This window comes from Rhamphochromis longiceps, linkage group LG18 (genome assembly GCF_057381845.1).
Source record: "Rhamphochromis longiceps isolate RC_006_pf linkage group LG18, R_longiceps_female_GT1.1, whole genome shotgun sequence".
NCBI lineage: Eukaryota > Metazoa > Chordata > Actinopteri > Cichliformes > Cichlidae > Rhamphochromis > Rhamphochromis longiceps.
The window spans coordinates 1,454,301-1,467,518 of NC_140574.1; the positions used below are offsets into that span (position 1 = coordinate 1,454,301).

At 43.3% G+C, this 13,218-nt stretch overlaps 1 protein-coding gene across 1 annotated transcript; it reads right to left on the reverse strand.

The window, feature by feature from the left end:
• Positions 1-370: 370 nt before the first annotated feature.
• On the reverse strand, positions 371-4,490 carry LOC146647360 (uncharacterized). Its single transcript, XM_085388929.1, has 2 exons — positions 4,027-4,490; positions 371-2,193 (listed from the first exon to the last, which is right to left on the reverse strand). Exons 1-2 carry the CDS (start codon positions 4,196-4,198, stop codon positions 1,160-1,162), a joined length of 1,206 nt encoding a protein of 401 aa, XP_085245055.1. The 5' UTR covers positions 4,199-4,490; the 3' UTR covers positions 371-1,159.
• Between the last annotated feature and the right edge of the window lie 8,728 nt (positions 4,491-13,218).

Below are 13,218 nucleotides of genomic sequence, written 5' to 3' on the forward strand. Positions count from 1 at the left end.
GGACGTGAACGACTATCTGAAATATGTTTTACGGCGAGATGCTTCTGGAACTGAAAACGCTCAAGAGTTCCCAAAACACAGATTTGATGCTGAACTCAACAAGACATCAGTTCCTCTGAAGATCCAGAAGCTTCAGCTGTCTGACTCTGCTGTGTACTACTGTGCTCTGCAGCCCACAGTGACAGGAAACAGCAAAACTCTGTACAAAAACCTTTGGAGCAAAGACAACAGAATACTCCACAACATCCACTAGAGGGAGCCACACACTGTTAAACCTCTGATTCTTGTGTCATTGGACTGATGACAAAGACAACAGAGAAATGAAGCAGTAAAGATCAGAGACAGAGACAGAGCTGCTGTGGAAGGAAACTTTATTTATAAAGATCCTTTCACATCGACACGTCAAACAGCTCGTACAGTTTGTTAGTGTCAGCTCTAAAGACGGAAACGTTTAAAAAGATGTGAACTGAAAACAAAGCATGCTTGAAACACAAAGTTCAACATCTGACTTCAATCCAAAAATCACTGAGGACACAAACCAAACATCTTCCACTAAACGTTCAGGTGCAAACAGAGTGATGGAGGTAAAGAAGAAAACCTCGATGCAGGCGGAAGATCAGAGCTGCATCTTTGTCATATTTACACTGTTGCCTCTGATTCTACTGAAGCAGAGACGTCATCGAACATGTTTTCTTCCAGAGTCTCAAAGAAATCCTACAAAACAGCTTTTATAGAAAACAGAACCCAGGAACTGATTTCCACTGATCAGACTTTTTATATCACTGCCAGATTGATACCCAGTAAAACACGTGATCTATGGCTGCAGTCCTGTTTAGCTCTGGTGCTTCTGCCAGTGATCCGTCTAGTTGCTGGTACACAGAGAACCAGACCCAGTTGACTATAGTACTTATGAGCAAAGCAGCGGTTCAGCCTGCAGTTCAGAAACTGCCTTTTTAGACACAAATTGTTGACCGGTGAAATAAGAGGATTCATAGTGTGATGAGTAACAGAGCTGCTAGCCAAGTGAGAGGTTGCTGTTTCAGTTCAGCTGGAGACACAAACCCAGGAAGTGCAAACATGAGCAGCAGCTGGAAGCAGCCATCTCATCCTGTGAAGTTACGCTACAAAGACGCAGACTCTCCAATGGACACTGGAAACATCACGTGTTACAAGGGTAAGGCTTACTATCAGAGTGGTTTCTCATGTGTACAGTCAAATGATACTGAGAGCGAAAATCTTTCCCACACATTTTGCAGGGATACGGCTTCTCACCAGTGTGGATCCTGGTGTGGGAGGACAGCCTGCTGCTCTGACTGAAACTCTTCCCACACGTTTTACAGAAATATGGTTTCTCCCCTGTGTGACTTCTCATGTGGGCCCACAAACTGCTATTCTGACTGAAACGTTTCCCACACGTGTTACACAGATACGGCTTCTCCCCTGTGTGGACCACCTTATGCTGCTTAACCGACGACGGGTCACTAAATCCCTTCCCACAGGTTTTACAAAGGTACGGCTTCTCACCAGTGTGGATCCTGGTGTGGATGGACAACCTGCTGCTCTGACTGAAACGTTTCCCACACGTGTTACACAGATACGGCTTCTCCCCCGTGTGGGTTCTCATGTGGCTCAACAAACTACCACTTTGAGTAAAACCTTTCCCACACGTGGTGCAAGAATACGGCTTCTCCCCTGTGTGGATTCTCTGATGGATCCTCATTTGGTACCCTTTCTTAAAGGCTTTTCCACAAACATCACATGATACATACTTGTTACCTGTGCCAGTGTTACACTGACTCATTGGCAGTGTAGGGTTCTCTGCATTTTCACTGTGATTTCTCTTCTTTGGCTTCACCTCTGCATTCTCAGTTACTCCTAAATCTCTATATTTACTTCCTTCATGATCCTCTGACTCAGCCACAGGAAAGCTGGGAGAGAGGAGCTGCTGCCCGAGGAGTTCTGATTCACTGTCGTCACTTTCCTCATACATACAAGGCACCGTAAAGCTATGAATCTCCTCCTTCAGTCCCAGCTGCTCTCCCTCCTGACTGCTGCACAGTTCCTCCTGTTCCTCTTTAATCTGTGGAGGTTCTGGTTCCTCCTGGTCCACACTGGAGCTCCTCTCCTGGTTCCAGAGCTGCTGCTCAGGGAGAACCTCCTCCTCCTCCTTACAGACAGGCTGCTGTGGGACGTCTGGAGAGACAGAAAATTAAAATTGATGTGATGAAAAAGAGAAAACTGAGTAAATATTCACTGCAGCCATAAGTATGTATAAGAGCAAAAACTAGAATAAAATGAAGCACTTTTCTGTTAAAGAGTGTAATGGGAAAATTCTAGTTTTCACATTTCCACATTTAGATTAGATGAACTGTATGTATGTGTCAGTGTGACCTGGTGAAAACTGTTTAGCTTTGCTTAACGATGTTTCACTAAGTTATCTGCTAACTGTTCGAGTGTACAAGGACAAACCCCCCAAGAAGACCAGTGCCAGGAGCTTCCTGGGAAAAGATAGTGGGAGTTGCTCTCTGCCCAGCAACAGGCTGTGTGACAAAAACCTGTTGTAACTGAAAGATACTGAGAGTTGTGTGTGAGGGTATAAAAGGATAAGAGCTCCCATGACTGTGAACTTTGATATTTGATGTGTGTTGGCTCTCCTGCATGCAGTAAGTAAAATAGCTTGACCACAGCTGACGGTGTTGCAGATTTCATTAACAGAAAATTCCACGACAGATAACCTGCATCACTTGTGCAAGCTCCCACACCCTCCACGCATCACACAAGTCACTGCTGTATGAGAAGACGATGCTACACTACATGCAACTGTCATACTCCAAACCTTTAATCACGGAGCCTGAATGATTCTGGGTTCAATATGGAAACAAAGGTCAGTGATCTGTGCAGAAATGATGAATCGATGTTTTACTCCGAGTGTCTGACGCCCTGCAGAAAATGATGAATTCACAAAAAGTAAATATGAGTGAAAATTCATCTGAAGCCGTGGAAGCTGAACGAGATGTCAAACCGTTCTCCAGCATGAAACGTTACAGCAGTACGAGGCCTGGATTCACTTTACAGATTAGGGCAGCAGAGCAGACAGGAAAAGGGGGAGGGAGCGGGAGCACCCCAGACAGCAAACGGCCCAGGGTGGAGTCCAACCCGTCCTCCTGCAGGAGCACCTCTGAATCCTCACTTTGTCCTGTGGAAACACCCACAGAGGGGATACGAGGGCCACAGAAGGCAAATCCAGGCCAGAGTGCAGCCGTCTCCAGCAGCTTCGTTTTATAACACGAGCTGTGCGTTTTGGCAAGCCCGACTACATCCTGCTGGTATCGCTCGTCCACCAGAGAAGTGGCTTTCCTCACCTCTGTGGCCAGACTGGTCAGAGATGAAACTGCTCGAGGCACAAAGAACTGAACCCCTAAAGCCCCTCGCGCAGCTTTTTATGGGCTGTGGCCCCCAGACACTCACTCCAGGCCCGGCTCCAGGATAGGGCCTGGTACAGCTACACAAACCCCTCCAGCACCACAAACAGCTGCTGATTCACACACAGACAGAACAGGTGTGTTTAGATGAAGATAAAGTGGAACTGGTTTCAAACAGTCCTCAGCACAGCAGCAGATCACAGCGCTGAGGACGAGCAACAGCCTGCAGATCAGTCACATTAGATATTTTATTATTGCACAGCGACTTCATGTTTCCAACATTTGTTTGCAACTTTCACAAGTGCAACAGGAAACATACATTTATATAAACGTTATATTTATATGTATAAACTCCATCTGGAATAAATAATGTGCTCTGAAGCTCGATTTTTGATGTTTTCCAACTTTGACAGCAAACATAAAGAAACTGATTGAGTGATCCAGGTCAGAGAAAAGCTCAAATCCACCAGCTGCTGTTTGAATGCAGCGCAGCGCAGTCCTGTCCTCTGTTTGCTCTTTGTTAGCTCACATCTCCAAAAAGTCCTCACAATCAGAAACGTCCCGCAGAGCTGTGATCAGGATCCTCCCTCAGAGGGACACTCACCTGTCCTGTGCAGCTTGATTTGGGGTTTCCAGGTGATATCCAGCAGTCTGCGCTGACGGTCGATCTCTTCCTCGTACTGGACGATCGTTTTTTCAAACTCCAAGAATATTTGTTCAGCAGCAGCAGTTAGTCGCTCGTTGATGAACTCTCTCAGATACTGAACTGAAGGCATCGTTGCTGCCGCAGCTCACACACTCAGCTCACACAACAACACAAAGCCTCCAAAAGTTCACGCTGGAACAACCATACTGCCGCCTTTTCATTGTTTACTTCCACCGGATGTCCCGCTCTGAAGTTCCGGCAGGAGGAGGATGTTCAAATACTTTGTTCCGCTTGGAATAAACGTCCTTCTTTCTTCCTAAAAACCTATTTAAATGTACCAAACAGAGCCATAAATACATAAACAGCGTGTTACTGCCACAGCTCACACACTCGGCTCACACACAGCACAACACACTTCTGGTTCAGTCCAAGTATTTCGCCGGTGCTTCCACCGGATATGACGCGGCGCTGCCCTCCGGAGACCGTTAACTGCGTCGACCTCTGAGCAGAAAATGAAAGATGAGATAAAAACAAAGAACAGACCAGTAAGAAACAATGATGACTGCTAAAAACAAGCGCGTCCATGCTCACAGGTGTACACACGGGTGATCACACCCACAAACTACACCCTTTTTGGCTCCTACCTCAAAGCACACTGTGTTCTGTTGATCTTATGTGCTGCACAATAATGTTTAACATTTAGTATTTACTGTCATATTCCCATATATCATTGTGATGTTGTTTATTCTATTACTCTTGTTCTCTTCTGCTTGTTTTCCTTTTTCTTTCTCAGCAGGTGATCCAGGTGATTGATATATGCATTTTTTTTCTCTGCCCGTTCTGTTGGTTTTTGTCTTTTGCCCTTCTCCCCCGTCCCTCTTCTCAGCTGTTTCTCTTTCCCTCTTTCTTTCTCCCCTTCTTTCCTCCAGTCAAGTCTGTCCCATATTCAGTAAGTGAAAATAAAATAAACAATAAAAGGTGAATCAAATGGACCATTACGGCAAGGCTGGGATGGTCAGTTTGGTAAAGTAAATCCGTTGGGCATCTTTCTTTGCCTTTAGACAACAATTCTGATGCAAAAGAGCCAAACGGGACAGGCCAAAAAAAAAAAAAGAAACAATGATGACGTCAGAGGGCGAGACAGCTGGAGAGGTTTTTTTAACTTATTTTCAAAATAAAGGTTTAAATATTCAAGACCTTAGTGAAGCTGTAAAGAGAATATAAATCCACGTTCATGTTCACTGTAAGAGAGGCCATTATGAACAAAGCAGTGACACCAGACACACGCAGGAAACAGTTTAATATACACATACACTACAAACATCTGGGCTGCATCACTGGAGACAGCTGCTGAACTGGTTTCTTTCAGTCTGGGAGGAAAACAGCTGGAGGTGAGAGAGGGAGGGTGACCTACTTCCCCTCTGCTGCATCAGCACTCAGGCAGGAGGGATCTACTCTTTGAGAGTGCTACGAGCTGGCTGTTCCAATATCAGAATGCTTTTTGTTTATTTATACCGGTGCTTTACACAGTTTCATTTACATGATGATTTCTCTAATGGTCAGAACAATTACCACCACTGTGTAGATAAGGACCTCTCCCCCACCTTCCATCCACCAAATTACAAGTTTTTGTGAAATAATTTGTGCAAAGTAAAGCAAGCATCCAAAATAAAACCAGGACGTTAAAACTCTTAACAGCACCTGGGACGTCCTTAAACAGCTCAGTTAGAAGGCAGCTGTAGTTTTAGGTTTAGTCACATTAAAAGACAAATATCATCTGATTTGGTTTATTACACAATTTGAAGCATAAAAGAAATAAAAAGGATGCAAAGACAGATAAAATCAGACTGTGTTTATGAACAATCTGCACAGAGTCGTGTGACTGCTGAACGCGCAGCTTTTCCTGTTTCACTGCTTTAAATGAAGCCTTTACTCCATTTCACAGAATAGCGCTCCCATCACTTAACTGTTCTTGAGTTTGAGAGTTTCTGCTGTACGAGCATCTTGTGCTAGGACAGACAGAAAGTTGCCATGGAAACAGTCCACCTTTCACATGGATTTCTCCTTTTTCCGTGTTTCACATGAATCCGGCTTCTCGCCTGTGTGGGCTCTCACGTGGACGCTCAGACAAAATTGAGAGCGAGACAAAATTCACCTGTGTGGATTCTGTCCTTCCCACAACCATCACAGTTTACAGGCTTTTCACCCGTGTCAGAGTTACACCGACTCTCTGATGGGGGGGAACCTCCTGCTGTCACTTCTGTTTCTAATTTTCCCGAGTCTGCACTCCTGCCTCCTTCCAGATGCTGACTCTCAGCTTCAGCAGAGCTGTGACAGAGGAGCTGCTCCTCGTCTCCTCCTGGTTCACTGTGCTCTCCTTCCTCAGCAGCAGTCACCATGAAGGTGTCCGTCTCCTCCTTCAGTCCCAGCTGCTCTCCCTCCTGACTGCTGCACAGTTCCTCCTGTTCCTCTTTAATCTGTGGAGCTTCTGATTCCTCCTGGTCCACACTGGAGCTCCTCTCCTGGTTAGTGAGGGCACACGCTGCTGTGGGACGTCTGGAGGAACAAAGAGAGAGGAGACAAAGGTTACTTATGTAAGCAAAAAATAGATCCAAAAACTCAGAGCAGAGTCCAGTTCTGACACTCAGCCAGTGTGTGTGATTCAGCAGGCTCTCAGTGTTGGGTTAAAGGGTCACTCTTATATATTTACAGTTAAAACCATTATCAGCATTATGAGTTTATAAGCACATTTAAAAACAACACAGGTTGAACAAAGTGCTGCACAAACTAAAGCGAACACACACAAAGAGAACAAAACAGAGTCCCAGTTAGAAGCTGCTGAGTAAAGATGTGTTTCAGACAGAGTTTAAAAATGTGGAGTGTTGGAGAGACGCTAACTGAAGAGGCAGACTGTTCCAAAGTTTAGGCACAGCAATCGTAAAGTCTCGTCTCCTCTGAGGTTCAGGCTGCTGCTAGGAACAATCAGAGGCAACTTATCAGCGGACCTGAGAGTTCTGTTTGGAGTATTTTCAGTTAGAAGATCAGAGAGGGACAAGGAGGCCAATCCATTTAAAAACAAGCAATAAAATCTTAAAATCAATTCTACAACTACAGGAAGCCAGTGTAAACGAGCCAAGACTGGGAAATATGGTCGTTGTTGAGTCTGTGTTTCCACAGGCCCCGCTAGTTTAGAGACTTATTCCTCATGAAGAACAAATCAAAACAGAACATCTTCAACTGGTCTTTAACTCGCTAACGAGGGAAGCCTTGGTCAGAACCAGGCGGTGGAGCATAATGCTCATCACCTGTCTCTAGCCCAAATCCTTCAAAGAGCAGCTCTCCTCGCAGCTATTTATTGACATGACAGTTACAATACACAATAGTTTACACAAGATCCTCTGTTATGGATTCAAATATTGGGGATGGAGACAGGAGGAAAAACCACAATAACAACACTGGTCCGGTCGGGTTCAGTCAAACAATGATTTTAATGATCACACGCGTGGGAGATGGACACTGTATGCAGACAGCCTCAGATCTCAAAATGGTGGAGCATTGCTCAAACTCTTATAGTCTCTAGTAGCCCCCACCTAATCATAAAAGCCTAAACATTCACATTCCTTCTCTCACGGCGCCTAAGCTACGACCTTGGCTCCCTCTTTATCTGCTCTTGCTGAGATGGAGCAGGAAACTCCAGCATGTTCTGTTCTCTGCTAATCAGACAAATAAGACGATGACTTTCTGCGAACAGTATTTCTTATAACTCAGCAGTATAATGCATCATAAAACAACATCATTCATTCACAATAAATCAGCAGTCTAATGTAATGCAAATCAGTCTAACAAATGCAATAGTTATCAGCTTCTTCTAATTCAGGAGAATAATGCAAACTAAAACTACATAATAATTCACAATCTTTAATTAGGCATAAAATAATATTATAATTCAACATTCCCTCTGTTGAGCTCTGGATTCTCCAGAGCTCACCTACACCCTGCAATCCAGTGTGGCCGGGTCCATTTCGACTCACTCCTGAGGCCCTTTGTCCCTCTGTTGGGCGAACCATATGTGAGATGACCTCTGTGTTTGCGCGGTTCAGATGCAAGAAAAACTATTTTTACAACAGTAGCAGGTACAGATGACACTCCCCAGGTCTCCCACAGCTTTATTTTGGTGCTACCTTATACCCTTCAGACGTACTCAGACTAGAACCTCTGTCCAAGGAGCTTTTAGCCTTTATTTTATTGCTGCAGCCACCAGTGTCGTCCAGTTGGGTGGCCCTTTGCTCTTCTTTCTTCAACCTCAGGGGTTAGACAACCCTTCAGTCGTTGCACAGATCAGGGGATTATTCTGCCCCGATTTCAAACAACAATCTGTGTATCCTCCGGTCCGGTGTATCCTCCAGAAAAAGCAACAGGAACGTGTCCCCCTTTTGCCCAAGAGCCTCTCGAACCTCGCTGGTCTGGTGTTCCTGGATTTCCGCCAACCCCTTCATGGTTATCGCTGTGTTTATGGGATCCATCCTTTCAGGTGACCAATCGGAGCCCAAACGCCATGACCCTTGGACCCAGTTGGTATCTCGGCCATCACTGTGTCTGTCTCTGCTGCAAAGGATCCTCGTACATCTGTGACCTCGTCTGGTGTCTGTTCCTTTCTCTGTAAGAGACAGAAAACCAAAACACCTCCCTGCCTAGCCCTAATAATCTAATGTTGTTATCTATTGACCTTCCAGTGATTCAGAATCGGTATAGAACACTGAGAATGTCCCAGGGACTTATTCTAATCATATCCTATGTGTGTGTAAGCGTGTTTGCATTTAGCCCTCTGCACTCAAGGCATTTCCTACACTTTATCAATCCGGACCATCACGCCGAACGAAGCTTATGACCTTCAAAAGACCGAGTGCCAACTCATTATAAGCACATTTGCAAGGTGTGTAAGAAAATTATTAGAACCACTCATTTTAACAAAAGGCATCAAAAACAAATTAGCCATTTTTAATCCCAACATTTGCCCCCCCAAAAAATCTAATTCATTTCAATGATTAACGCTTAACCCTGGAAAAATGATTTATGAAACCTTTAGGGTCACTATTAGCTTAAATTTACCAAACCTAAGTTAGTAAAACACAAATGAAGTCATAGAAATGTTCATATCACCCTTGTTTCATGTTAAAACTCAACTCCCCCCCTTTTTTGACACATTCCCATGTGTCAAATCCACGGAGCTAGAAAATTAAAAGGTTATTGACCTCATATCGTAGAAAGTATGAGACCTTCCCCTATCCAGTGTCATTGCTCCAGTGCTGTCATCCCGTGTTAGGGAATGAAATCAATCTAATTGACATGTTAGATCTGTTTAACTCCTGGCTCCACCCAGAGCCTGCGTCCGCAGAATTACCAAGAAACAAAACCTGCATTAATACGAACTTCACTTGAATATGAACTCATTGACTACTTTTTGACACAGCAAAGGAATATTCTCCTTTTCTCGAGGACAGGCACTGACTCCCCCTCATCTCCTGGAGCCACCTGTCCCTCATGGAGACACAATATTGCAGCTACAAGGCTTTGCAGCTTGTTAAGTTGATCTATGTGTAATGTTCTAAATCAGGTATATAAAAGTAAATGTATGTCATTTAATTAACTGCCACTACTCAACACTTAGCAAAAGATATAACTGAAAAAAGATCACAAAGAATAACATGATATCATTGTTATGTAAGCGCGTGCGGCCTTCTATGCTCGAAGTCTTTCCCCTCCATAGATCAGCCAGACATCGCGCTGACTGTAGCTTTTAACCCTTTGTTAACTTGAGCACAACTCTATAATGAGCAACAAACTGCAATATGTATAAAATGATCATAATTACACCTGCAATGAAAGATCACATTATTCTGACACCTGTAAATAGAAGATTAACCTCAGGTTATAACATTCACTGCAACACAAAAGTTAGTACAATGTCAAAAGCTTCAATAAATCATTAATGCAATGCTTGTTATATGATTGTGATGCAATAATAATGCTGATGCTGAAATCACAGTAGAACCACCCCCTTTATTACCCCTTTTACTTCACATATAACGTATATAAATGTATCTTTACCAGCCTCTTTTAAATTTTATTTCCCCCCCATTTTTCCCTCACTGATCACAGCAGGGGAAACTTAGTTTTGATCCAGCCATGAATACAGCTCACCTGATTCATCCCTGAGCTCCACCGTCACTGGCGCCTGACAGGGTGGCGCTGCATACTCTTCCTTTAATGTCACTATTTTCAATCTGTTAATTAGATTGCTTAAACATGAAGCAGACTGCGTCCACAACAAGTCAAGACAGCTGTAAATGTGGCTAATTATCAATCTATTACTAATCAATAATGAAAAATAGCTTTTATTTTATGCATGCTTTTAGTCAACCACTCACCCAGAGGATCTCCAATCCCAGAAGTTTCCTTCTCTTCATTTAATGAGTCTGTCCTCCTTCCATGCCCTGGTAACTGGTCCATCCAGAGCCATATGATCATGAAACATACTTACAACAAGCCAAACCACACCTTGGTCACACCAACCTTTTTCCGCCCTAAAGATGCTCAACGCCATCTTAGTCTGGACTGTCAAAGGTGACTGTGACGCTGACTGTTCTGACAATCCATTTCATAACATTATCTGGTCAGATTTGCCAACCTCTGCACCAGAGTTTTAATAGTATTGCAATTTTCATTAGTTTATCTTTTTATTTAGCTTCGACTTCAGATGTTCAATGTTATATCCATTTCTAATTAGTTTTTACCAACTATGTGCTAGTTTAGTGTAGTTTTTATTATTTGAAAATCCTCAGTTTCAGTTTAGTTTTAGTTGTGTTTGCAATAATTAAGTGTAACAAAATCCCAGTTTCATCATATCAGTCATGCTCCTCCGCTGCTTACCTTTAGGTATTGAGACTAGGGCTGCCACGATTAGTCGACTAGTCACGATTACGTCGACTATCAAAATCGTCGACGACTGATTTAATAGTCGACGCATCGTTTGAAGCTTTGTAAGATCCCAAAAGAATCAGGAATAAGTAGCAGGATTTAAGAGTGTAATAACGGACTGAAACAGAAGATGGCAGCACTGCATGTACAAGGATGCCAGCTGCCGTTAAACCCCGAAGAAGAAGCTGTGTCCCAGAATTCATAGCGCGGCCCTGCTCAGTTTCCAACAATGGCGGCAGCTAGTTAGTTTTAATGTTACTCTTATTATTCTTTCTGGGTCACAAAATACACGTTTCACATATTTTCAGGCGAGAATGTAGCTGTGTAAACCTCAAATATCTGCTCAGTTTATCAAGACACCACATATTTTCAAAAGCGCTCCGACGTTTTCGGAGACGTCTGTTACCCACTAGCTCGATAGCGAGCCGGGGCTAGGCTCACTAGAGCCGTGAGAACACCAGACTTCCGGCAAATCGTTTTCAAACCCACCGCCGTCTTTCGCTACTCAGGTTAAACATGATATATGAGTCACTTAGATAACTTAAAAATGTTATTGTTTGGCTTTTTTAGTATTTTATTTGTTCCTGAGTAAATCGGTTTGGCTGAGATTAAAGTTATAGTTTTAACACAGCTGAATAAACGTCAAGCAGACAGCTGATTATCAGAAGTGTGAGATGCTCCAGAATTTACTCCGGTGTCCTGTTATATTTTAGAAAGCAAGGAGTTTATTAAACTTCACCGAAACAATCTGCAAATTTCATTAAAATTTAATAAACTATCATCTTTTCTTTATTTTTAGTTAGCACAGACCTTAAACACTTAAAGCTGTAAGCTAATGCTAGTTATATAAGAGCAGATGCTGCTGGTGCAATAAGCTGTACGTTTTACGTCCAATGGATCTGATTAGTCGACTAATCGCAAAAATAATCGGTGACTAGTCGACTATCAAAATAATCGTTTGTGGCAGCCCTAATTGAGACTATTAACTCTTACAGCACCGGGTGTTCCTAATTTGGTTTAAGTGAATTGATAAACTTTGTGAAGGCAGTTGACTCACACCGTTGTGTAGATGTTCCCGTCCTGTTGTCTCGGGATGCATCACGCTGCCTTGTCTGGGGTTAGCTTCTGTTTCTGGGGATGAGGGTTGAGTGGAGGGGAGTGTACTCCCTTACCTATTCAAGGTAAGCTAGGTTAGCCTCCTTGTGTGAGCTTTTCAAGTGCACTTTAAGGTTTGTGGGATTTTTTCCCGTTTTATAAATGTCCCTCATAATTTGTCTCTTTCCACTACAAGACACTTGCTTTAACCAAATAGAATAGAATAGAATTCAACTTTATTGTCATTGCACATGCACAGGTACAGGGCAACGAAATGCAGTTTGCATCCATCCAGAAGTGCTTTAGTGATATAGATATATTACAATATATATTAGCAATAATATAGATATGTGAGTATATTACAGAAATGGGTCTATTATGGTATGTTATAATGTACACGGTATGAAGTATGTTGTGAATATTCTATAACTATAAGTATGTACAGGCTGTAGTGAGTACAAGCTATGTACAGGATATGAACAGGATATAAATATGAAAAACTATACAGAATATGAAATAAATAACTTTACAGAATCTGGGATATACAGCTATACAGAAATGGGAACTATGCAAGTTGTAAACAGTTGTAGGATTAAAGATTATTGAATGTACAGAATGATTATTTACACAGAGCTATACAGTAGTGCAGTTAAGATAAGTGAGGGTGTAGATAGTTTCTACAGAGGCTATATAAAGTGCTAGTGGTTGTGAGTGGTGGTTCAGTCCATGTTATTATTGTGTGTTTGAGGGTACAGTTGTCCATTGTGGGGGTGTGTATGTTCAGTCCATGTGTTAATGTGGGTCAGATGTCAGGAGGCAGAGTTCAGGAGTCTGACAGCTGTGGGGAAGAAGCTGTTCCGGTACCTGGTGGTCTTAGTCCGGAGGCTCCTGTAGCGCCTCCCAGAGGGCAGGAGGGTGAAGAGTCCATGTGATGGGTGACTGGGGTCTTTGATGATTTTCCCAGCCCTTTTCAGACACCGCTTCCTGTAGATGTCTTTTATGGCAGGAAGTGGTGCTCCGGCGATGCGCTGGGCAGTTTTCACGACCCTCTGCAACGCCTTCCGGTCCGAGGCAGAG

Coding starts and splice junctions, on each gene's coding strand:
- LOC146647360 (XM_085388929.1), bottom strand. CDS start 4,198: ATGCCTTCAGTTCAGTATCTGAGAGAGTTCATCAACGAGCGACTAACT. Junction 2,194..4,026: donor AATCAAGCTGCACAGGACAG/GTGAGTGTCCCT, acceptor CTGTCTCTCCAG/ACGTCCCACAGCAGCCTGTC.